The 24544-nt window shown below is 41.4% G+C and overlaps 1 protein-coding gene across 2 annotated transcripts in view; it reads right to left on the bottom strand.

Annotated features, from left to right (window-relative positions):
* UVSSA (UV stimulated scaffold protein A) overlaps window positions 1-24544 on the bottom strand; it is an 84953-nt gene that overhangs the window by 20935 nt on the left and 39474 nt on the right. Inside the window, exons 9-12 of one of the 2 annotated variants that reach the window (XM_061629831.1) lie at window positions 18717-18885; window positions 15001-15135; window positions 12216-12412; window positions 6207-6370 (exon numbers count right to left, since the gene is read on the bottom strand). In XM_061629831.1, the coding sequence (XP_061485815.1) occupies window positions 6306-6370; window positions 12216-12412; window positions 15001-15135; window positions 18717-18885 (566 nt within the window). In that variant the 3' untranslated portion in view covers window positions 6207-6305. Of the gene's footprint in view, window positions 1-6186; window positions 6371-12215; window positions 12413-15000; window positions 15136-18716; window positions 18886-24544 lie in introns of those variants that run through there. The other variant, XM_061629830.1, reaches the window with a different exon arrangement.

Here is a 24544-nt window from a genome sequence, read left to right on the forward strand (position 1 = left end):
GCTTGGACTCTTAGTTTGGAGGGATGTCTAAGAGGAGATACAACAGAGGTTATAAAATGAGCAACAATGTAGAAAACCTGAATATACAGAAACTATTCTCACACTAAATGCGCAATCATGTGCATGCCTACTCAGAAAAAAGTCCTATCACACTCAATGGAATTTACTCTCAGGTAAACATGTATTGGATTGCAGCCTTAGTCTTTTAAGAAGTGCAACAGATCAATATAACTAATCTTCTGGAAATATTTGATTTATTGGAAAAATTATCTTGAATTTCTTTTAAAAGAACATTAAACGGGCTAACAATTTTTTAAAAAATACATAAAAACTACATCAATAAAAATCAACCAAAAATTGCCAACATAAACACAACAGAATTTTCTCACTCTTTCTCAGATCACTAGAACCTGGGGACATCCATTCAAATTCGTTAGCATTAGGTTGAGGAAAACAAGGACATGTTTCATCACACAGCTGATTGTGTATCTGTGGAATTCACCACAAATTCCTATTAAAATAATTAAACATATTCATTGAGAATAGGTCTATGAATAGTTATTTAGCTATTATAAATGTCAGACAAAGATCAAACCTTCATACTTAGAAGCACTATATCTGCAGGTGAAGCAGTCATCCTTAGTTCTTACTCTTAATTGCAAGGAGAAAAACATATTTCATATCCTGCTTTTGTGAGCTTCTCAAGGGCACTGGATTGATCAGTGTGAGAGGACAACTAGATGAGTCTTTGGTCTGACCCACCAAGGCAGTTTTTTAATCTTAAATGTGCTAAAGAGTTCAAACATCATTCTGAACATTTAAAAATTCTCATTTATTCCTCCCATTTGTACTTTTCCTCCAAAGCAGCTTAGGATAGTATATATGGGATTATTCCATTTCATCCCCATAACAGAACTGTGAGGCCACTCTGTGCGTTTCGTGACTGTGTAGATTTGAACATAGGTCCCTCTGGTCCATGTTCAACACTCTGGCCAAGTATTAAGTCAGTTCATTTTTTACTGTTTGTAGCCAATGGCTGTTAGAATATAAATCCCAAAAAATCCCAAACAAGGGAATGCCAGAATAAGGCTGCAATCCAATACATACTTACCTTGGAGTAAGCCCCATTGAAACCAATGAAGCTTGTGTTCTGTTCTTTTGCTACATGTCGGTGTGTCATTAACACAAATCTGGTGAAGAACCTGCAAAGTGTTCTGGTCTGACATGAAGAGGTTCACCTCCATCTTCCTCAACCTACAATGAAGCTTCTTGAACACTTCCCTGTTTAGCTACCATTCCTTGGGCTTTGGCATTATTTCTCTGCCCATTTCAGCAATAGGGTTGCCTCTGTCTGTAGGCATGGGATTTGGTGCCTCTCTTTTGTTTGATTGTGCCTTTGTGGTTTTATTGTCTGTTCCTAGCATTACATCCCACAGCCCCAGCACTGGGACAAAGTGTTGCAAGACTAATCATGCTACTCATAATTCTAGCCAATTTACTGTTTGTATATGTACCCTGAATGTACTTGTCCCCTGCAATAGGCACTCCAGCCCACTAGACTGTTGCCCATAGTGACTGCCTCCCTTGGAGGTTTCTTCGGGAGAACTCTCTTGCACAGATTGGTATTGTTTGTCCATAATTTAAGCGAGACTCAGAGCTGATTGTTTGCATGTGTAATTGTTGGTGCAGAAGTATTGTCCACTGAAGAGGATATGGAAGGAGTGTGGCCCACAGGTTCATTTGTATGGTTGACATTAATATCCCTAAGCCTTTGGCAAGCAGAAAGACATCCTCTGCTGGCTTTGCAATTAGTAAACACTATTAGTCTTTGTTGGTGTCTATTGTCACTCCAAGGTATTGCAGATGTTGGGATGGCTGTAAATGGCTCTTTATAATGTTCACTAAGAATCTGTGATCCTTCAGAATTGCCAAGGTTACATTCAAATCTTCACTGCCTGTATAGACTGTGACTGGATCAGGATGCTTTGCAGGTGTAAGTACAGGTGGATTTCCTCCTGGCAGAGGCAGGCAGCAATAGTTACAAAGATTTTTTGTGGAGATCCTTGGGGCTGATGGCATTGCTCTGTATTGGAAATGCTGACTCATATGGTGAAGCGCAGAAGCCACCTATTCTCCAAGTGTATTGGCGTGTGTAGGTAGGCTTTGCAAAGATCCTCCAGTGCTAGATAGCCTGTGGTTGTAGCACCTCCTGAACGGATTCAGCATTTCCATGCAAAATTTGTGCAGGAATTTAAAGTCCAATACTGTTCTCAAGGTGTCCCCTTTCTTCGGAACAATGAATACCAATTAGACACCTGAGAACTTCTGAAGTCACTGGTTTGATTGCAGCTATCTGAAGGAGGTGTTTTATGGCTGCCTACATTAGTTTTTGCTTCTCTTAGCTTGTCAATACTGGGATGTGATGAAGCAGCCTAGTGGTAGTCTTTGAAATTCTATTCAATATCCATAGCATAGTACATCTTTCACCCAGTGGTCTGAGATATGATAGTTTAGCATCTGCCCCAGAGATTTAGAGTCAGACTATTGTTGATCTTTTGGCTGGAATCTGGTAGAATCTAAGTAGATCAGGTGAGCTGAAAATCTTGGCCTCTGCTTCCAAATATGCATGAGAAAAGGGCTGGTATGGTTGGTATCAACGAAAGAGGTGTCAGTTGGCCTGTTTCTGGATCATATAACACATGGGTTTCTTCTTATCATTGGTTTCTATCAAGATGTCTTTCAGTGCCTCATCACCTTCCAACTTTTTTCTATCATATGGGTCAGTGGCCAGAATTAAGCAGGAATTCACGTCTGTCTCCCAGTGACAGAGCCATAGGATGAGCCTTGCTGCGGTTTCTGTGGCCATGGCATAAGCAGTGAACGGTATTGTATCCATTGTTGCATCTGCTATAAATACTGTGGCTCTTGAAATCTTTATTGCAGCCTTACAAAGACTATCTGGATCCTGTGATTGGTCATCCAGAATACTATCCATCCACAGGAGGGATGCTCTTGCAAAGACTGAGACTGTACAGGAGGCCCTTATCACCAAGGCTGTGGTTTTGTACACCTTCTTTAAGATGATAACTAGTCTGTGCTTCATTAAGATCCCATAGACGACAGTAAATACTTGGAGAAAAATGCCGCTATGGGGGTGTCGATAGCTGGGGGTTTCAGCTGTTCCATTAGCTCCAGAACTAGAAGAGAATATTTATTAGCAAATGAAATTGATTTATTTGACTGCATTGGTAAATTCCATTTGGCTTACATTTTTTCCAGCATATTTGGGACCTGGACTACCTTGTCATTTTGCTTTGGATCTAATAGAACTATTGCACCCCTTTAAATTGAGGGTACAATTTCACCCTTTAGATCAAGTGTTACCATTGCTTTGCATAGCATTGGCACATAGTGAGAGACTTGGAAGAGTCTTGTCAAGGTTTGTTCCTCAGCATCTGAGCCCTCACTCTATTCCGCCTTGTCTAGGTCAAGAGGGTTTAAGAAATTATGCTCATCTGGTTGTTGGATTTCTGTAAAGGACCTCAACACCCTTAAAGTAGTGGGTTCTTTAGTAACTGACACCTGGGGGCAGCATGTGGGTCTGATGACTGGTGTGGGACCACTGGTGTGTTCACTGACACCTGACTGTTTAGTGGTTGCTGGCTCTGGTTACTTAATTCAGTGGACACAGACTGCCTTGAGACTGCCAATTCGGTGCCCATCTCGGTCATTAAAGCCTCTTTTATTTGTTTAAGCAAAATAGGTGTTAAAGACGAATTAATATTTTGCTATTGTTTGGCTTGGTATGCGGGAGTGAGCTGTCAGCTCTACTGCTGCCGCTGTTGTCGCTGCTCCTCATATCCCAGTAGAGGATCCAGGTGAACTTTTCTTTAGGGCCGTGGGCATTTTTAAAAAACGTTGAGGTAGGTGTATATGGAACCTTGGTGGGCAGCAGAAAGAAGATTGGGTGAGGTGCAATTAAAGTAGGTTTTTTGGTGGGGAGAAGGGAAGCAAATCAATCTCAATCAGTTCTTCAGTTAATTAAATGATAATCAATGTGCAATGAATTAGGTTAATCAAGAAGTCTAATTCATGCAGTAAGGGAGAGGAAAGGAACATATACACACACACACACCACACATACACACCAATTGAAACCAGCAGCTTGACACAGAGAAACATTTAAGCACAGACATTCACACAACACATAAGACTCATGACAAATAGTAGAGTGAACCTGATAGTAACAGCCAGGAGAGCGATAAGTGGATGTAGCTCTGCTGAAGCGAGGCAGGAAAAAGCTAGCTGGCATTCCAAGGGAGGGAGATTAGGAGCTTCCTGTGATCATGTTTTTCCTGCCTCAAACAGCTGGACAAGCACAATCCACTCGGTGGAGGAGCATAGGAGAAGGAGACAGCGGAAAGTTCTCTGAAGCAAGCATAAATCCTTGTGCTAACAGAACAAGTTACTTACTGCTGTATTGTGCCCAGTCTTTCTGTTCTGTTCTTTTGCTACATGTTGGTCTGTCATTAACAAGATTTTCCTCCAGTACAGAATCAAGGATTTAAGAATGTATACTTTTAGAGAAGGGAGGCCTACTTCAATTCTGAGCAATATATCAGGTGTACTATGTGGGTCTCGAAGTAGAGCACACAGGAATTGATTGGTTTATTTATTTATTTATTTATTTATTGGATTTCTTTAGTCGTCCATCTGGCTGGCCATCCAGCCACTCTGGGCGACGTACAAAATGAACAAAATAACACAAAATGAGACACCAATACAATAACATTAAAATCTAAAAGCGATAATGATAAAATCTAGCCCACCCCAAAGGCCTGCCTGAAGAGCCGGGTCTTCACAGCCCAGCGGAAACTCATTGTAGAGGGGGCCTGGCGGAGATCATTTTGAAGGGAGTTCCACAGGGTGGGGTCCACAATACAAAAAGCCCTTTCTCTAGTCCTCACCAGTCTAGCTGTTTTGACTGTTAGGATAGAGAGAACGTCGTTTGAGGCCGATCTTGTTAGGCGGCATAGCTGATGATGCTGGAGGCGCTCCTTCAGATAGACTGGGCCAAAACCGTGTAGGGATTTAAAGGTCAAAATCAACACCTTGAATTGGGCACGGCAAGCAACTGGTAGCCAGTGCAACTCTCTGAGCACTGGAGTTATGTGATCTCGCCGGCAGCTGCCTTTGATCAGGCACGCCACCGCATTCTGAACCAGTTGCAGCTTCCGGACCGTTTTCAAGGGTAACCCCACGTAGAGCGCATTACAGTAGTCAAGGTGAGAGGAGACCCAGGGCATGTACCACCGATGGGAGCAGATGATTGGGAAGGTAGGGGAGTAGCCACCGTATCAGATGGCGTTGATACAGTGCTGCCCGGCTCACAGCCAAAACCTGAGCTTCCATGGACAGTTGGGAGTCAAGAATGACCCCGAGGCTGCAGACCTGGTCTTTTAGGGGCAGTTGTACCCCATTGAGCACCAGGTCCAAATCCCATAACCTTCCCTTGTCTCCCACGAACAGTACCTCGGTTTTGTCAGGGTTCAGCTTCAGCTTATTCCTTCCCATCCAGCCACTCACCGACTCCAGGCACTTGGACATGGTTTCTACAGCCAACCTCGGTGAAGATTTAAATGAGAGATAGAGCTGTGTATCATCCGCATATTGGTGACACTGCAGCCCAGATCTCCTGATGATAGTCCCCAGCGGCTTTATATAGATGTTAACTAGCATTGGGGAGAGGATGGAGCCCTGCGGCATCCCAGAAGTGAGAGGCCGAGGATCCAAAACCTCATCCCCCAATGCCACTCTCTGGTACCTATCAGAGAGGAAGGAACGGAACTACTGCAGAACAGTGCCCCCTATGCCTAACCCCTCCAATCGGTACAAAAGGATACCGTGGTCAACAGTGTCAAAAGCCGCTGAGAGATCCAGGAGGACGAGGAAGGTGCCTTCACCCCTATCCAATGCTCAGTTCCTCTCTACCAGATTGCCGCACAAACTCTCTGTACATTACACCAGCCTTTCTCAACCTTCGTGTTCCCAGAAGTTGCTGGACTACAACTCCCATCAATCCCAGCCAGCAAAAGTTGGGAAAGTCTGCCTTACACTATTAACATTTTTAACAAAGGCAAAATGAGATGTAGTGGAACACTCTTAGAGATGTTATTATGTACCCACCTTAAATCTATCCTGCCTTTCACAAAGTCCTCCATTAGGCATTGGAGCCCGACATTTGTGTTTCACTGGTTCAAACGTGCCAGCAAATGTTATGCATCTGCTCTTCAAACTATCTGCCACTACTTGGTTCTCCACTTCTTCTTCCATTTCACTGGGTGCCCAGAAGCGATGTTGAGAAGAAAATCTGGGAAAGAGAACACAATAATAATAATAATAATAATAATAATAAATTTTATTTTTCAGCTGCCTATCTGTCCGGGTTAGGGACACTCTAGGCGACGAACAACAAGAATAAAAACAATCCATATACATCAACATAATCAAATTTTAAGCTAAAGAAACCATCCGTTAATTCAGTTATAACATAAAATTAACCTGTCCCAATCTTGTAGGCCTGCCTGAACAGCCAGGTCTTCAAGGCTCGGCGATAGCTGGACAGGGAGGGAGCATGTCTGAGATCAAAAGGGAGGGAGTTCCAGAGGGTGGGGGCCACAACAGAGAATGCCCTCTCTCTGGTCCGTACCAGCCTAGCTGTTCTCACCGGTGGGACCGAGAGAAGGTCTTGCGAGGCTGATCTCGTCAGGTGGCACAATCGGTGATTTTGGAGGCGTTCCTCAGTGCAGACATAAATTCTATAGAATCATTATAATGCAACCTCCTCCTCCTGATATATGCGGTATTCTTAATGGTGCTTTTAAACATCTGAACAATTTTTGCTTGGGAGAGATTAAATACCTTGCTCTTCTCATCACAATAGAACTTGTATAGCACTTATTTAGGAAAGTGTGCCATTACACATGTGGAGAGTGCCACTGTCTCCTTGCTGAAAAAATATCAATTATTCTTGGCACATCTAAGGACAGAGGAACAGCTCCCACATAAGAAGGTCCAAGTATGATTTTCAGACAAGATTGACTCCATAACTCTTATTTAGAAATTAAGCCATAACCACATGACATAAGTTTTTGAACTCATACATTGATATGGATGGGTGAAAATTCCACTGAATTCAGATTTAGCACCAGATTTTTCAATAGTCTATATATTCTCCATCTTTGCAGAGTGATTCTGTTTGCTCTGAACTTCAGTGGCTTTCCCCACAACACTGGACTTTTCCCTCTTGAATATTCCCTCAAATATATTGTCCTTTTGTTGATTTTATTCACAACAATATAGGTTCTTCTCTCTCTGACACCCCCCTCCAATTGAATAATCCAAGCTCCAAGTGGAAGCAAGCAAGCCAAGTCTCACCCATACTAAGGCTTGCCAAGGAGGAGGTGGGGTGGAGGGCACTGAAAGCTGCTTTCTTCCTTCCCTTTCCAAAACGAAAACAGCCAGTCTCTTTTTGCTAACATCAGAACTGACAGTCTCAGTTACAGCAGAGTAGGAGGCAAAGCCACTTTCCTTTATCAACATTTTATCTCAAAATATCAGTATTTTCTTTCAAAATATTAACATTTTCAAAGAAAACATTGGTATTTTGAAAGAAAATATCAGACTGGTAAAAGCAGCAGATAGACAAAGAATGAATTCAAATCGATACTGCCTGTTAGGTTGACAAAATGCTTTTGAAGCAGCAATGGCCAACGGATCCCATCACTATGCATTGATTACACTTATATAGCATTGCCAAAAATCCCTAAATTCAAACATTTTTGAAACGCAAGGAACACTTGCTCCTGGTTGCATGCAGTTTTCCTCCCCTCCCCCCAAAACTTTTCATTATCCAAATCCTTTTTTCTCTAAATTAAAATAACAAAGTATTCCAGCCAACAGACAAAAATGATTGTTTCCTTTGAGCCAGGACACATTAGAGCACAGAACATATTTGCAATGCATGTTTCAGTCCTGAAAATGTGAAACACCTCTGCTTATGTGCAGAGTACACCACAACAGACAAATCATAATTAGCCTCCTATGTCTGAGACTAGGGAGAGTATCTTCCAGGTTTGGGAAAGGGCATAGAGTCAGTGTAATATCCAGCCAGGCATAGGTCCCAATTTTTTCACTGTAGAAATTGACTGAAAACCTCCAAAGAAACCTAAGCAAGAAATAATAGCAGCAGCATTTTTCTCCATTTCTCTGTATTCAAGATGTTCTGAACTTAAGCTATAGGAGGGACTTGCCGGAAGCAGTTCCACACACCTTTTCTGGTAATACTCTGGGATTGCATGTGGCTTTGATCAACCTGCCCTGCCCTGCCCTGCCCCACCCAGCAGCTACTGCAGCTTTTAATGAGGACTGCAGGAAAATGGTTAATATATAGTTTGTTACAACATCTACAGAAACCATCCACCATTTCTCCTCTAAATCCAATTTACAAAAATAAATGCAACACAATTAAGTAAAACATATAGTATAGAAGAGACTCATACTTTAATCACTGTTGCTTGTTTGTTTACTCTCTTTCTCTCTCCCCGCCAGGTCACAAAACAAAAAGCAAACAAACGCAGCTCCTCAAAGTAGTAAACACCCTCCCTGTTGCTTCTCTCGTTACTACAACACGATAAAACGAGATCTGGACTTCAGGGAATCAGCTGTATGATTGCGGTAAGGTTATCATGGCCTCAGTCCTGTCACATAAATGTAGTCAATATAGATGGGCTCCTGCTGGAAGGGTGGGATATAAATCAAACAATAAATAAATAAATAAGAACAGGTGGGAGGGGGAAGCTCCTCAACAATGGCTATGTTGGAAGTGGGGCAAGAGCAACTCCTGTTTTGTTCTTTTGTTTATGCTCCAGAAGGGAGATAGAGTTGGGGTCCTCCAGATGGATAGGCTTGTGTACCTTTTACCTGTGATGCTCTGACTGACTTCCTTCTGTGGCTAGACTGTGACGCCTTTAGGGAAGCTTACCTGCCCCTCCTCCTTCTGCCCTTTCCGTTCCATTCTTCTCTGGCTGTCCGTGAGAGAGGAGACATCCCTTTGTTTCTCTCTCTCCAAGCATGAGGCTAACCCCCGCACCTGGGCGTTACGCCTCCAACTTAGCTAGTTAGTTAGAACTAGGTTTGCCTTTTCTATCTACTATGTATTTCTCTAAATAAAGTAGCTTTTCTTATTTTGCTAAGTCTCCAGTCTCAGTGATGCTGATGCAGGGTAAAAGCCTGCTTTCTTAGGCAAACGCACGCACACGCTGGCACACTCGCATTTCAGCATCTGCTGTTACTCTCTGCTGCTGTGGTGTTGCTTTTAAACAAAATTAAGCAACACAAATACACACAGAGCAACAGGCTAAAACGCTGACTGTCCTCCTAGAGACACATGGGAGGGACTTCCCTACCTAGCAATTCTTTTGGATTACGATTGACTGAGTGATGCAGAGAGCTGATTGGCCAGAGAACATGAGACTGACGGAAATGCATCCACAAGGCTCCCTAAGTTCTGGAAGTATAAAATGTGTGTGGAACAAGAAAGAGTGTGTGGCTTTTAGATGATTGGGAGGGGGATATTTAAAAATTGCTTGACATTCTCATTAGGAGGAGTGTGCCCCAGTAGCCCTAGTGGAATAGCCTCCATTGCTTGGCTAGATGGACGAATTTCACAACTTTGATTTTTAAAAATAAAAATTATTTATTTTAGCTGCAAGCTGACTTCAAAATACAACTACTGTCTTAAGAAGACTGCGAGTAATTATCTTCTCTGTAAGGAGTCCCAGTATACTTCTTGTAAGGTCAAGTCCGCTCTGTTCCCTCCCTGTTGTTTTCTGGAGACTTCTGAAAACGATCTTGTTCCGGAGAGCCTTAGGGAAGGACTGAAGGTAGAGCCTGACACTGACTTTATGGTTTTATGCCTTCTACGTTAAATCTTACCCTTGTAGTCCCCTTTAGTACAACTCCCTATATATATGTATATATGTGTAAATATGTATATATATATATTGTATTTTATATATTGTATTTTATGTGTTTAAATTTATTTTAATGTTTTGTGATTTTATTGTTTACAATTTTATTATGTACATGTTTGATTTTATTTTTGTAAGCTGCCCTGAGTGCCCTATTACAGGGTAGAAGGGCGGGATAGAAATATTTTAAATAAATAAATACATAAAGTGTTTCTACAAATGGATCTGGTTATGCCAGAAGTGCTAATTGTCATCAGATGGCTTTTAATATTTGAAAATATGCACAAATGTATTGCATTTCAGCCTCTCAGTAAAATGAGCAGATAAGGCTTGATATATCACAATGTACATCATTGTGTTATAGGATGATTTTTGTGCTCCTTCGTGTTTCTTTCTTACTCTTTTTTTCAAGAAGGGGAAAGAACCAGAACACAACACTCAAGCAGGATTTCCATCCACACTAGTAAGCTTATGCAACTGAATCTAGATAAGACTGCCCGCCTGAAACAGGTGGGAAAAGTAATATGAAACCAACTGTTAATGTCACCCAAATATTTAAGCCATTGATGTAAAGGCTGGGGCACAGGGGTGCAGGATAGAAATCTATAGTTGTAGAAAAACTGAGTTATGGAAAAATCTAAACACGCCACTTATAAAATATTTTCTATTTCCCCCCCCCCACAAAAAAACAATTACGCCCATTCACACTATATACTATGAATATACAGTCCAAAGTTATTAAAAGGTTTTACTAGCCTAGTTCTAAAGCAAGTAGTTACTTATTATGAGAAGTTAATTTTTCAAAGTTACCATGAAAGCAGATCTTTGCTAAAACTGATTAGTAATGGTATGTATACTGAAGCTTCCTTCTTAAAGGGAGAGCACAGCAAAGGGAAGCACATAATTGCTTTTTTTATGTCTGCACCAATGTTGCATAACAGTGCTCTTAACTTCTTATGCCCCCTGGTGGACTGTGGATTTTTTTCCAGTGAAAGTTATCAAATATTTATGTTCTCAGGCTACACCTATGTATTTCAGTGAACACAATTAGCTCCCGTCACATTACTTTTCTAAAATGGTTTATTAGTAGCATAAGCCATGCAACTAATGACAGTTACCCATGTAGACACTTTCCTCTAAATTCCAGAAAATTTTCATGAAGGAAAAGCAAAACAAATAAATCCTAGCAATTAGATGTCCTAAGCAGCACAATGGTTTGATTCCTCTGACGTCAATGGTACTAAAGCCCCTGAAGTGTTGATTTAAGAACCCCACAATGTGGCTTTTTTTTTTTTGCAGCTTACTGGTAATATAGTCTGCTTTGTAGTCTATCGGTTTATTTTTGGTGCAAATGTTTTCACAACAGGAAAACACTGCCTTCCTCACACATACTAGTGGGCAAACATTAACTCTCCCTCTAATTTCACTAGTGTACCATATGGTGTTTGTGGAGGCTAGCGTTTCAGCATCTATTCTTCTAGGTAGCACAGAGTCCACAACCTGACACACAAAACACCAAGTACTGCTAACCACAGTTTTCAATCTTTAAAATACTCTAAAACTCATAACTGTACAGAAGAACTGGAAATAAAGGACACTACTATCACTGCAAACACAGAGAATACTCCCTGTCCCAAATGTGTACTAGAATTTATCCTCTTATAAAACACAATACAATATTAATCATAGTTTGGCAATACAACAACATATTGCTATAGGGTTATATTCAATGTAGCTCTAAGGTGGTAGTTCTGGCAGAACAAGGACTTCTCCTTGTGCAATGGAACATTCTCCTCCTCTCCTCCCCCCATACCCCTCAAAAACTGTTCTCGGTTTCCCTCCAACCGTCTGCAGACTTGGGGACGGCATAGGGTGTATGTGGGGGGAGAAGGGGGAAAGTCCTACTGCACTAGCAGTAATCCTTGCACTTGGGCAACTATTTAGTTGAATACCACACCCCACAGTGTAGAAGATGAAAGCAAGGGCTCCACAAATCGGTTTTCCAGCATGTCATAGCAAGCATCCTTTCCCCAAGCACTCTGTGAACTACAGAGAATGGGGGGAACAAAGGGATCTATTTCCTTTTTTGCTGCCTTTGCAAAAATGGTGCAGGGAACTTAATTCTGCTGCCTTTCTACAAAATCTGAATTGGAATGGAGCAAGACCCAGTGCCTTCTGGCTTACACAGAGGTGCAGAATCTTCTTTCAACTTCTGTGGGGGTTTCAGAGAATGTACGACGCAGCCTGAGTCCCTTTTGCAGCATGTCCCTTCCCCATCACTGCCACAGACACCAGGCAAGGGGAGGAAAAAGTTTTGTACCGCTTCTTGTCTTCCCTGAAGCATCGCAGGAAATGGAGCAAGACCCCACCTCTCCTCTGTGCTACAAAAAGAAGCATCTGGCATTAATAGCAAAAGGCCAATAATTGGATGGAATAATTAATAATTGAAAATATTGATTTCATATATATGTACTGTATAATTTAGAAAGTAATAAAAAAGGTTTTATAAGACAGCTTCACAAGTATAGAATCATTTCAGCAAAAAATTAAAAATACAATAAAAAATAACAAAAGACCAGATATTTCAGGTTGTTCTTACAGAACCATTGTAGAAATTCTTATCAGACATGTTCTCTACATTAAACTATCTCACACAATTAATTCACTAGGAATCATATCTAGCAAAATGATGTTCACATGTACTTTTGAGTTGAACATAAGAATAGCCTTTCTAGATCAGACCAAGAGTCTCATCCAACAGCAGCCAACGGGATGCAGAGTATTATTTATGTATTTATGAAAAATAGACTGCCTTCAAGTTGATTTTGACTTATGGTGACCCTATGAATAGGGTTTTCATGGTAAGAGGTATTCAGAAGTGGTTTACCATTGCCCTCCTGTGATGCTGAGAGGCAGTGATTGGCCCAAGTCACCCAGGGAGCTTCATGGCTGTGTGGGGATTCGAACCCTGGTCTCCCAGGTCATAGTCCGACACTCTTAACAACTACACCACGTAAACAATCATTAAAATGCCTAGCTACTCAAAAAAAAGTTTTTAAACAGCTTCTTCAAGAGATGACTGAAAGTCAAAAGCAAGGATGCCTGCCAAATCTCAGCTGGAAGAGTGTTCCACATCATGGGACTGGTGACATGAAATGACCAATATCTGGTTGAGGCCAGCTGAGCGTCCGTAACATTGGGGGACAACTAACAGCGGTCTTTCGAATAATCCCAGTGATCAGGCTGGGATATTAGCGTTCAGATGGTCCTTAAGGTATCCTGGACCCAAGTTGTTCAGGGCTTTGTATATCAACACATATATAAGGTGATGAAGATGAAGGACAGAAGTTTGTCCCAGGTACTTCTAAATATGTTATAGAATCATAGAACAGTAGAGTTAGAAGGGGCCTATTCGGCTATTGAATCCAACCCCCCTACTCAGTGCAGGAATCCAAATTCCTCCCTAGGTAATTGGTTCCACTGTCACACTGCTCTAGCAGTTAGGAAGTTTTTCCTGATGTTCAGTATAAATCTGGCTTCCTATAATATGAGCCCATTATTCCATGTCGAGAAGAGATCCTGGCCCTCTTCTGTGTGGCAAGCTTTCAAGTATTTGAAGAGTGCTCTCATATCTCCCCTCAGTCTTCTCTTCTCAAGATAAACATGCCCAGTTCTTTCACTCTCTCCTCATAGGGCTTTGTTTCCAGTCCCCTGATCATCCTCACTGCCCTCCTCTGAACCTCTTCCAGTTTGTCTGCATCCTTCTTAAAGTGCGGTGTCTAGAACTGGACGCAGTACTCAAGATGAGGCTGCTTTTAATCTAAGCAAGAGGCTGCGACTTCCAGGCGAGTCTTTTTTGTTCTCCCACCTAGAACAGCCTGACCTTTCCTTAACCTGGGAAACAGAGCTTGTGGTTGTGTTTAAGGAAGGCTAAAGGTGCCCTTTTTAGCAAAGACTGAGCTGACTCTCTCCTGTGTGTATTGGTGGAGTTTCCTTTTTCCCCTTCTCTCCGACTGGAATTTAGCCTTGCTTACAGTGTCCCCTGCAGCTTTCCTGCTAGGGTGGTGCTGACAACTAGCTTTCTATAGGCTTCCTTCTCCTAGGATCTGTCTCCTAAGATATAGGTTCTTTCAGGATTTGGCTCCTAGCTCAGGGTGACCCTAGGCTGCCCTTAGGACTTATTACTCTGAGCTGTTTTAATTCAATTAAATAATGAAATAAATGGATGCTACTTACCCTCTTCTCGCTTTGCTGCTTAACTCGCCTTGACGCTTCGTCAGCTGGGGGCTCCCTCTAGCTCCAGTATAAACAGGAGTAACCAATGTAATGCCATCCAGATGGGAGCTGTAGGTCAACAACATCTGAAGAGCACCATATTAGTTTCCTTTCAGAGCCTAGCTGGTGTGGTCTACCACCATTTTATACAAGTACTCTTTAATTTTGCTACATATGGAAATATTGGAAATTTTAGCCTAATTTTTTCTGCCCTTCTCCTATATGCTTTTGAATCCTACCCTAAGGATCAAAATATTACATTATTTTATTTAAATATTTATATCTAGCCCTCTAGAGAAAGGCAATGGTAAACCCCTCAGAATACCACTTACCATGAAACCCCTATTCGTAGGGTCACCATAAGTCGGAATCGACTTGAAGGCAGTCCACTTCCATTTTCATCTAGCCCTCTGACTCCTCATGGGTCATAAACATCAGTTAAAATAACGTTGTAGCATTTGAACACAGTAACTGAATTGCTTTGAGGAAGACAAACCCTTTTTCTAAGAGGAACGATGTGAGATGCCACCTCCATGCTTCATACAGATTTCTTTGCATCAAAGGATGGAGCTACAAATCGTCCACTTATGTCTATGCACACCAACACCACCCACCAGAAGCTTCTTTGGAATTGATTGCATCAAAATAGGAAATAATTTTAAATATTTTAAAATAAAACTTGGAATATATTTACTTAAGAATTTTCCCAGAAGTTGGTTGATCTTGGCCCCAGTAGAAAAGATCTAACCCAAAAGGTACGAAAGGAGCCTTGGCTTTCTCTTCTTCACGTTTATTGTTCTGTTCCCCCGAAGTTGCTGGTTGAGAATTTCTACATGTGTAGATAAAAGATAATTATGAGACAGTGGTATATGGCAACACCATTATCAAGAATTACAATAAACTTTCAAGAACAATTTGTATCCATCTCATGCTAGACCTACTGTAACTTTTACTACGTTAAAATGCTGCTAAAGACAAATACAACGAATTAAAGATGCCCCAGAAGAAGTACATAACATGATTTTCCTAGGTCCTTGACAATGAGAGGTGGAAAAGCAAAAACAATATAAATACAATCAAGAACCATGATGCAGATTAAATGTTGCCTTTGTCTTTATACATTTATTAGTAACAGCCCACGCTCACTCTGTTCACCATCCCCAACACGCCATCCATATCAATCCCATAGAGCTTCCCATCCCATGAAACTACTTAGCTTCATTTTCACCTCTCCAAACCCCAGTTCTGAAGCCACTTCCATTCTGCAACCCCCTTTGTACCCACCACACATTTCGCCTCTTCCTCCCATATTCCCTCTCATTCCTCCAAGGGCACCTGCTTGCTTCTCCCCAGCACTGCAAATGCCCCCTTTATCCCCTGCCACTTTTACCTGCCCCTCTCTTCAATCCCTCCTCCTCTCCAGCTGTACTCCCCCACCCCGTCACTAGAGGCTTAACATTCTCTCTCTCTCTCTCTCTCTCTCTCTCTCTCTCTCTCTCTCTCTCACACACACACACACACACACACACACACACACACACAACACATGTGCACCCTTCTTCCCTGGCCTTCCCTGAATCCCCCTAAAGTAGACAAATGGAGCCTCCTCCTCTGTGTCAACAGTGTTTTCTCCACAGCTTCATCTGTCTGCTCCTCCTCCACCACCAGGGTGAGCTTGACTTGAGAGGAATAAGGTTTGGCCTGGACCTTTCAGCGGTGGCTGTCACCAGCTCTGCCCACCTTGTCTCGTCCCCCTCCAGGGCAACATGCAGCGAAGGGCTGGCAAAAAAGTCCCCATCCCTGACTGCAGCTGCCTTGCTTGCCCTTCCCTGCTGCTTACCAACAGAACAGACTGCTCAATGGGAGGGTGGAGAAAAGGAGGTGGAGGTGAGAGACCCTCTGCAGGCTGAGGGCATCACTATAGCATGATGACAGTCTAGTAGAAGGAATTGCTAACTATCCCCTAGACTAGCTATTAACTGGAATAGTTCAGAGAGCATGGGCTGCTGGCTTGCCTTGGACTACAAAGCACTACAAAGTACATGAAGACGATTCGGAAACTTCAGCTAGTGCAGAATGCTGCGGCCAGAGTTCTTACTGGGACGAAGAAATTCGACCATATAACACCTGTTCTGGCCCAACTGCACTGGCTACCAATATGTTTCCGGGCCAGATTCAAAGTGTTGGTTCTTACCTATAAAGCCCTTAACGGCATCGGACCGCAATATCTGATGGAACGCCTCTCTCGCTATGTACCTACCCGTTCACTGCGCTCAACGTCTAAGGCCCTTCTCCGGGTCCCAACTCATAGGGAGGCCCGGAGAACAGCAACTAGATCTAGGGCCTTTTCGGTGGTGGCCCCCGAATTATGGAATGCCCTCCCAGATGAGATACGCCTGGCGCCTTCTTTGTTATCTTTTCGGCGCCAGGTAAAAACCTACCTCTTTGCCCAGGCATTTTAAGCTTAAATTTAATTTTAATTTTAAACTTAATTGTAATTGTAATTTTTATTTTAATTTTGTATTCTAATTCTGTTCTTAAATATGTTTTATAATCCACACTTCTTCGTATTTTAATTGTGGTTTTATCTTGTGTACACCGCCCTGAGAGCTTGTTGCTATAGGGCGGTTTAGAAATGCAATTAATAATAATAATAATAAATAATCCTGCAATTAATATTAAACCAGAAATGTGAAAGAAAAAAATTACTGCATTAATTAGGTTTATGTTGTTAACATCATTTATATGCCTCTCCAGTAAGAACAGTGCAAGATTACAAGAGGAGTTTACAAAGGAAATTTTCTGGCAATTGTAGCAATCTCATCAAATTTGGTTTGTAAAAGAGTGGGAAATTCTTACATGCCCACAAAATAAATAATCTCTTATCCTATAATCGAGTTTCTTGTGGGTATGTAAGGACTTTTTTCTGAAGCCATTTATATGATGTTACGTTGCCATTGTGGTAACATCCTACAACCTAAAGACAGTTACCTGCCAAAGACAACATACAGCACTATATTGGCATCTTCTGTCATGGTTACCTTTTTGACATAGTTAAGGAGAAAGAAAAAAAGGATTCATAGATAGGACCATAAAGCTCTAGGAATCTCATTTAAACCTGAATTAACTGATCTGGCAATGTGAAAATTTGAAACGACAGTAATTATGCATTTAAAGCTAAACATGTATTCTTTTCTAAATTGTTAATTTGTTTCCTTCCAATTCTTGCTTAGTTGCTAGAAATTATTATTTGGTGACTGTGGACTGAAGCATAAATCGTTGAGTACAATTGATAAGCTCTTCACTCCTAACTGCTACTGGTAAAAGTAACTTTCAAGAATAAAACTGGACAGTAATTGGAAAGACAAGGGTAGAGTTCCTACAACGGCAAAAATGAATCCTGCACTGTGATTTCTCAAGTATCTTCAGGTTTAAAACAAACAAATCATTCAGAATATAGTAGCAGTGCTATTCTATGGGGTTGACATCTGCTTTCACAGGAAAACAGCCAATTGCTGAAGTTTATGGTGTATTTAACGTATCAGCAATTAAAAAAAGAGAAGCAGAATTACTGCAAAAGCAGACTTGGGTCTCCTGATGTGGTATCACAGTACTGGAATGTATTGGGCCGATAACACCTTTTACTTCCTGACACAGTAATCTTTGAAAATCTGTTTTTACAGGTTTTTTTCTTTAGCTAGTTAGCTATTATTTTTAAAGCGATTCAAAAGTAATCTTGATATTTATACATCTATGCATTTGTAGCATCATTGTGCTTGAATAAGAGACAGCGCACTGGCATATGCATATATATATATTCTAAACTATGCATATGTCACTTAATTTTTTTTAAATTGATGACTGTCTGCTGTGAAAGTTACATTTACAAATAAACCTTACTCTATTATGCTGTCACCATACAGCATATGAACAGCTGCTTCTTACTCAAAGAAAAATATATCTGAATTTAAATAATCTTCAGATAAGAGAGGAAAACAAAACTTAGACTAATAGTTTGTTCAGGAAATAAAAAAACTCAGAATTCAATTATTACAACACTTTTAATTAAATTTTCACCAAATTTCATTTGGGATTTGCAATTTCAAAAAAATATAACCCAAGAGGTAAAGTTTGTACTTCCCATGTCCTACAAAAAGTCTGGAGAAAATTACTTATTTTAATCAAAACACACACAAGTGCTTATTTATAAACATAAAGCTGCATTTTCTCCCCAAAAACTGCAGGCCTGCTTTCCTCCCTTCAAACACCGCAAATATTAAATGAAAATATTTACTTAATTACCTTCATTAATCTTGATTAAAGGTCTGCAATTATTACATCTTACCTTTTGCTGTAGACCTAAAATGCACAAGAATAAGATTTCTAACACAATATATATCTTATTATCACCTCGCATCAGGAAATTGTAATCTAGGCCGTTTCTCTTGGATAATTTTCCATGTTGCAGCTGCACAAGTTGGATCAAGTTCTTCTTCATGTCTTTTAGTTTGGGTCTGGGAGGTCACTGCAGATGCTTTCCCTATTGCTAAGGTTTTTGAAGATGATACAGGTTCCAATCCTGCAAAAAGCAAAGCAAAGTTAATAGCTGGTCAGTTTGCATAGCACATTTCAGGTTTGGGGAAATTGTTGCCTTTTCCCCCGCATGCAAAGTGCTTGGGTGGGGGAGGCGATTTACAGCAGAGAAGCAGCAGGCTTCTATCCCTTTCTGTTCCCAGAGTCCGCCGTCTGATGTGGGAAACATACATTTAGAAAACTCAGCAGGAAAGGGGGAAGCAGCAGCACAGGGGACCGATGGAAGGAGGACCGTATGCATCTCTGCCTCTTCAGTGCTTCTCCATTACAGATGCCCCTTGCTTTACAGTGAAGAAACAATCAGGATTCCAAGACCTGTAGGTGTCACTGTTATTGTGGTTCCTATACTAAGGAAGCCAAAGGAGAAGAGTCCTGAACTTTTTTGCCAGTTATATGGCCACCCCATTATATCTGCTATTCTTACTAGGTTAGGCATTTTGTGATTTTTTTCCCCTATCCACAACATGGTTGCCCCTTATGTTGTTTTGGTAGGAAAGAAAACTGTATACACAACAATGGGCTTTTCTTTGCCACTTTGGTGGCAGCGAGGAAGACACGGCAGCAAGGGAAAGGCACCTGGCGATGGCGGCAGCAACCAAGGCGTGGCAGCGAGTGAGAGACAAGGTGCTCAGCAGCGAGTTGTGTGTGGCAACAAGCAAGAGGTGCCTAACAGTGGCAGCACACAAGTTGCAGCCGCGTACGAGAGGTGCCTGGCGGCAGCAGCAGTCACCCAGGCGTGGCAGTGAGCAAGAGGCCCCTGGCAGTGGCAGTGAGCAAGGCACAGCAAGCGAGAGGCACCCAGAGGCAGTGAGCAAAGTGTGGCAGCGAGCGAAAGGTGCTCAGTGGCTGCAGTGAGTAAAGCATGGCAACGAGTGACCTGTGTGCAGGGGGGAGGGAGGGCAGCACTGGTGACCCACGTGGGGAGGGAGGAGAGTGCTAGTGACCTGTGGGGGGAGAAGGAGGGAGGCATGCTGCTGGCACATGGGGGAAGAGCTGGTAAGCGGGGTTGGCGAGCGAAGTAAGCTGGGGCAGAGCCCCTAGTACTGACAACAAAACAAAACAAATCCTTTCGTTTTTCAGGAGGCTCTGCATTCCCACATAAGGGATCTGCAGATGAGTAGGTCAGGCCTTTGAATCTTGTATAGCTTGGAGCCTAAGCCGCCTCCTTCCCCTCCTCTCGATCAACGGTTTTAATATCCAGGACCTCAGCTGAAGGGCAAGGTCAGAACCTCACCTGCTCAGTTCCGTCCAAACATCACAGAGATTAATTTCAATAAGAGATGCCTCTATGAAGGAGAAGGTAGATAGTCTACAGAGAGCCATTTGAGGTACAGTAAGTTATACTTAAGTACAACTATTTTCTCTTTCATGGATGCCCCACATATGCTGAAGACCAGAGACTTCTTAGCTTGTGGAGGGATAGAGGCTTGATCAGGTGAAAAAAAAATCAGTGTAGTAACTATAAAGTCAGAGAGAAAAAATCTAAACTGGATAATTGCCTTTGTGCAATTCTGAGTGCAAAACCAAGAGTAGCAAATATAGAATGTAAGAAAGATTAAAAAACATGGCAATTGTAACTAGAACTAGTTTACTACTGATAATCTGAAGTAATTACAAATGAAAACAAGTTATCAACTGGTAACCATACTGTTTCCTTTTTAGATATGTTTCTAGTACATTAAACCAAATTTATTCTAATAATTAGGTATAAAACTAAGTTTGATTACACCGAGTACAAGCAGAAATACTAAACGAAATTACAATTCTTGGGCAGAAGTCATGTTTGTACCAGAAACTGAATAAGGTTTAAAGCTAAAACTAAGTATTTTATATATTTTCAGCTATCCTTCATATTATCACTGCTACAATACCTTGGCTCAAATTTATTCCAATGCTTGCTTTTAGGAATATTTTTTAAAAAACCCAAATCTCCTGGTGGTGTTTGTTGTTGTTTAAATTGACCAAATGGCACCTATTTGCCTGAAGCAATAAAGTAGACAGTGTTAAAGAGATAAATCAATAGTAGGAAATAGAGAGGCTGGGATTTCAGCTGAAAGTTAGGCTGCTGAATGCTGACATTATTGATTTTAGCTAGTTCAGCTGGCCTTGTAATTAAAATGTAAATTTGAGAAAGAGATTGTGTCCTGACAGAAATGGTGGGATTAAGGGAAGATAAAAGTGCCTCAATTCAGAGAGAATAAAAGAACAGGTTTCATCAGCCATTTGGACTTAAGAGAATCAAAAGTAGGTAGCAATACATATTTAACTGAAAAGGGGGGGGCAGAACTAGAATATAAATAACATGAACAGAAACATTTGAAGAACATGGTCTTCTCCCCTTCCTCCATTTTGTTCTGCACACGGCACTTGCTCATCCAAAATACATAAATGTCTATTCATATAGGCTGGTATTTATGTAAATGACTACTTTATGCATGACAAAGCGGTAGTGTGTGTCCAATGGAATTTTTTAAAACTTTTTTTCTTTGAACAACATGCATATGAGTACGTACACGCATTCCTTATCACAAATTGATTTTCACACTTCCCATGGAACTAGTTCCAAGTTGTTTTGGAACCTGTGCATCTTTCTACCTTTTATCCGAAAGAATTTGGGTGCCGAGTTATGATGGCTATATAGCCAAAACAGGGCTACTGAGAAAGAGGTACCACCACGCTCAGGGAAGCCCCAAGGTAATCTAAGGGGGGAACCTGCCACCTCCCCTGCCCCCCCCAAAAAAACAGTATAATGATGACAGAACATGTGCTGTGGTGACAAAATGCTGAGGGCAGGAATGCAACAGAGTGGAGTATCCCCAAAAAGGCATGGCTGGCCAGTTGGCACCCTCAACAGAAGCACTCCGAATGAAAGGATGAAAGAAAGTCAAATAACACATTAACCTAGGAATAAGAAGCAAACAAAAAGTCAAGTAGTACATGAGGTGTTGGGAGGAGAGTTTGAATTTGTTAGGTACAGGGGAACATATTGAAACTGGGCCTGTTCTAAAGAGACAGGCTGCACTTGAATCAGAGTGGAACTAGACTGCTGGTGCTTAAAATAATTACGGTGCCATAGCAGCATTTCAACTGATTACTAGGGGAACGCTGACAGGAGTAGAGAAGCATATCATTTGGGATGAATCGTTTCTAAGGGAAAAAGGTGAAATATTTCTGTAAAGTCCAAATAAGGACAGAGTGGATGCAGATAATGAAAGAATAATAGTCATTCAAAGAGGCCAAAGCGCCGTAGGGGGAAATACACATGCCTGAGACATTTGGAGACATATACCATATATATATGTTTATATGCTAATGACAGAAGCCTTGGAGCCAAGATAACAAAGTGGAGTGCTTGGTTTTAAAGAAGAACACAGATATAGTGGGTATAACAGAATACTATTGGAATGGAGAGAGCCAGTGGAACATGGGTATCTCTGGATACAAACTCTATAGGAAGGACAGGGAAGGGAGTACTGCAGGTGGTATAGTTCCATATGTCAGAGGGCATAAGAGTCCAGCAAGCTAGAAATCCCAGAACGGGCAAACTCCTCCAAAGATACTAGGCCCCAAGACTAATTTAGTACTGTAGACATGCTCTCATCCCCCTGACCAAAATGGTCAGGGAGATCTTGCGATGGAGAATGAAATTAAGAAGGCATCCAAAAGAGAAAATGTTATAGTAATCCATTAGCCTCCGTAGATTGGAACATATGTGTTCCAGTCATGACAAGGGGATAAAATTTCTAAGTACTGTACCCTAAATGACTGTGCTCTAGAACGGCTGATCATGGAACCGGCCAGAAGGGCAATGACCTTGGATTTAATCTTAAATGGCATCCAGGACCTGGTGCAACATGTAGTTGAACTGCTTAGAAACAGTGACCATAGTGTTATCATACATGTATCATAGTGTTATTGTACATGTAAATGACAATTCCTAAGAAAAATCCAATAGAATCACATTTGACCTCAAAAGAGGAAACTTCCCAAAAATTAGGGTTGTTTTTATTTATTTGTTAATGTATTTATATCCCGCCCTTCCTCCCAGCAGGATATTGATAAAAAGGAAGGTGAAAGGGAAAGTCAAGAGGGTTAAATCTCCAAAATGCTTGGGATTGGTTTAAAATCACAGTATTAGAAGCTCAGCTAGAGTTTATATCACAGATCAAGAAATAGGTCACCAGAATGAAGAGGTCAACAAGAAGAGTCAAAGAAGCTCTAAGAGGCAAGAGAGCTTCCTTCAAAAACTGGAAATCTTGTCCAAGTAAGAACTAAAACGAACACAAATTTCAGCAGGCTCATCTACACTACAGTTTAATGTGGATTTGAAGCTGCTTGCTTCTCTCTCTCTCTCTCTCTCTCTCTCTCTGTCTCTGTCTCTCTCATGTGTGTGTGTGTGCATGTGTGTGTCCACACAACATCCTCCTCATTCAAGTGGCAGCTCCCCATTAGGATTTTTCTAATCTGTGGATAATCTGAGAACGAGGGGTGTAGTTGTCTGGGGTCTTGGGGGGGTGTCTTAGACCCCTTGCTTTTTGGGGAGCAGGGTCCCAGTCAGATCCCTATATCTCCAGCATCCTACAAGTCAACCAACATGAAAGGTGGCTGAAGCTGATGAGTGCTAGCCACTGAGAAGAATCTTCTAACAAGCTTCCTCGTCCTTTCCTGCTGATTGGAGCCAATCAGAGTGAAAAAAGGTGAGCCAGCTACTGAGAAGACTCTTCTCAGTAGTAAACACACTTCACTTTCATGCTGATTAGCTCTTAGAAACATCTGCTATTGTGGGAGAAGGCACACGCAGGAAGAACTAAGGAGTGTGGAGATGATGGCAGAGGAAAGAAAGCATTATGAAGGGACTCTGCACTTCTGAATTTGCCACTACACTACGGCTGATATGGGAGAAAGGTTCCCTTATGGATCAGCAACCAATTAAAGAGCTGGAAGCTGGAAGCAGAAATAAATGGACAGTTTTAACAATCGAGGGATGTAAGAAGTGAGGTTATTCCAAGGATCAGTATTGGGCCCAGTGCATTTTAACTTGTTCATATAATTTATCTGGACTTAGGTGTTTGTGGTGAGGTGGCCAAGTTTCCTGATGATACTAAACTGTTCATGGTGATTAAAACAAAGATTGTGAAGAGCTCAAAAATGTAAGCAAGTGTAAAGTGATGAATATTGGAGCAAACCATCTTAGCTTCACATATATACACATATGGGGTCGGAACTGGCAATGACTGACCAGGAAAGATATCTTGACTGGATAGCTTGATAAAAATGTTGAAAAGGTGCTGCATGAGAGTGGAGACATGGGACTCCTAGTCAATATAAACAGCTGTTTGCAACTTTAAAAAAAAGATAGTGCCCTTTGGACAAGTAATTTGAATTTAGATCCTACCAAGTGGTCATTATCTTTCAAGTATTTATTTATTACATTTTGTTAGTCACTTTTCTACATAAAAAGGTGCACTCAATGCAACCTACAGTAAATAAAAATTAAAAGTAAAGGTAAAAGATATATACACAGTGCCTTGTTTTACACACACACACACACACACACACACACACACACACACACAGTGCCTTGCAAAAGTAATCAGACCCCTGACCAATGCTCTCATATTACTGAATTAAAAATGGTACATTGT

The sequence above is a fragment of the Rhineura floridana genome, chromosome 5 (genome assembly GCF_030035675.1).
Source record: "Rhineura floridana isolate rRhiFlo1 chromosome 5, rRhiFlo1.hap2, whole genome shotgun sequence".
NCBI classification, from domain to species: Eukaryota; Metazoa; Chordata; class Lepidosauria; order Squamata; family Rhineuridae; genus Rhineura; species Rhineura floridana.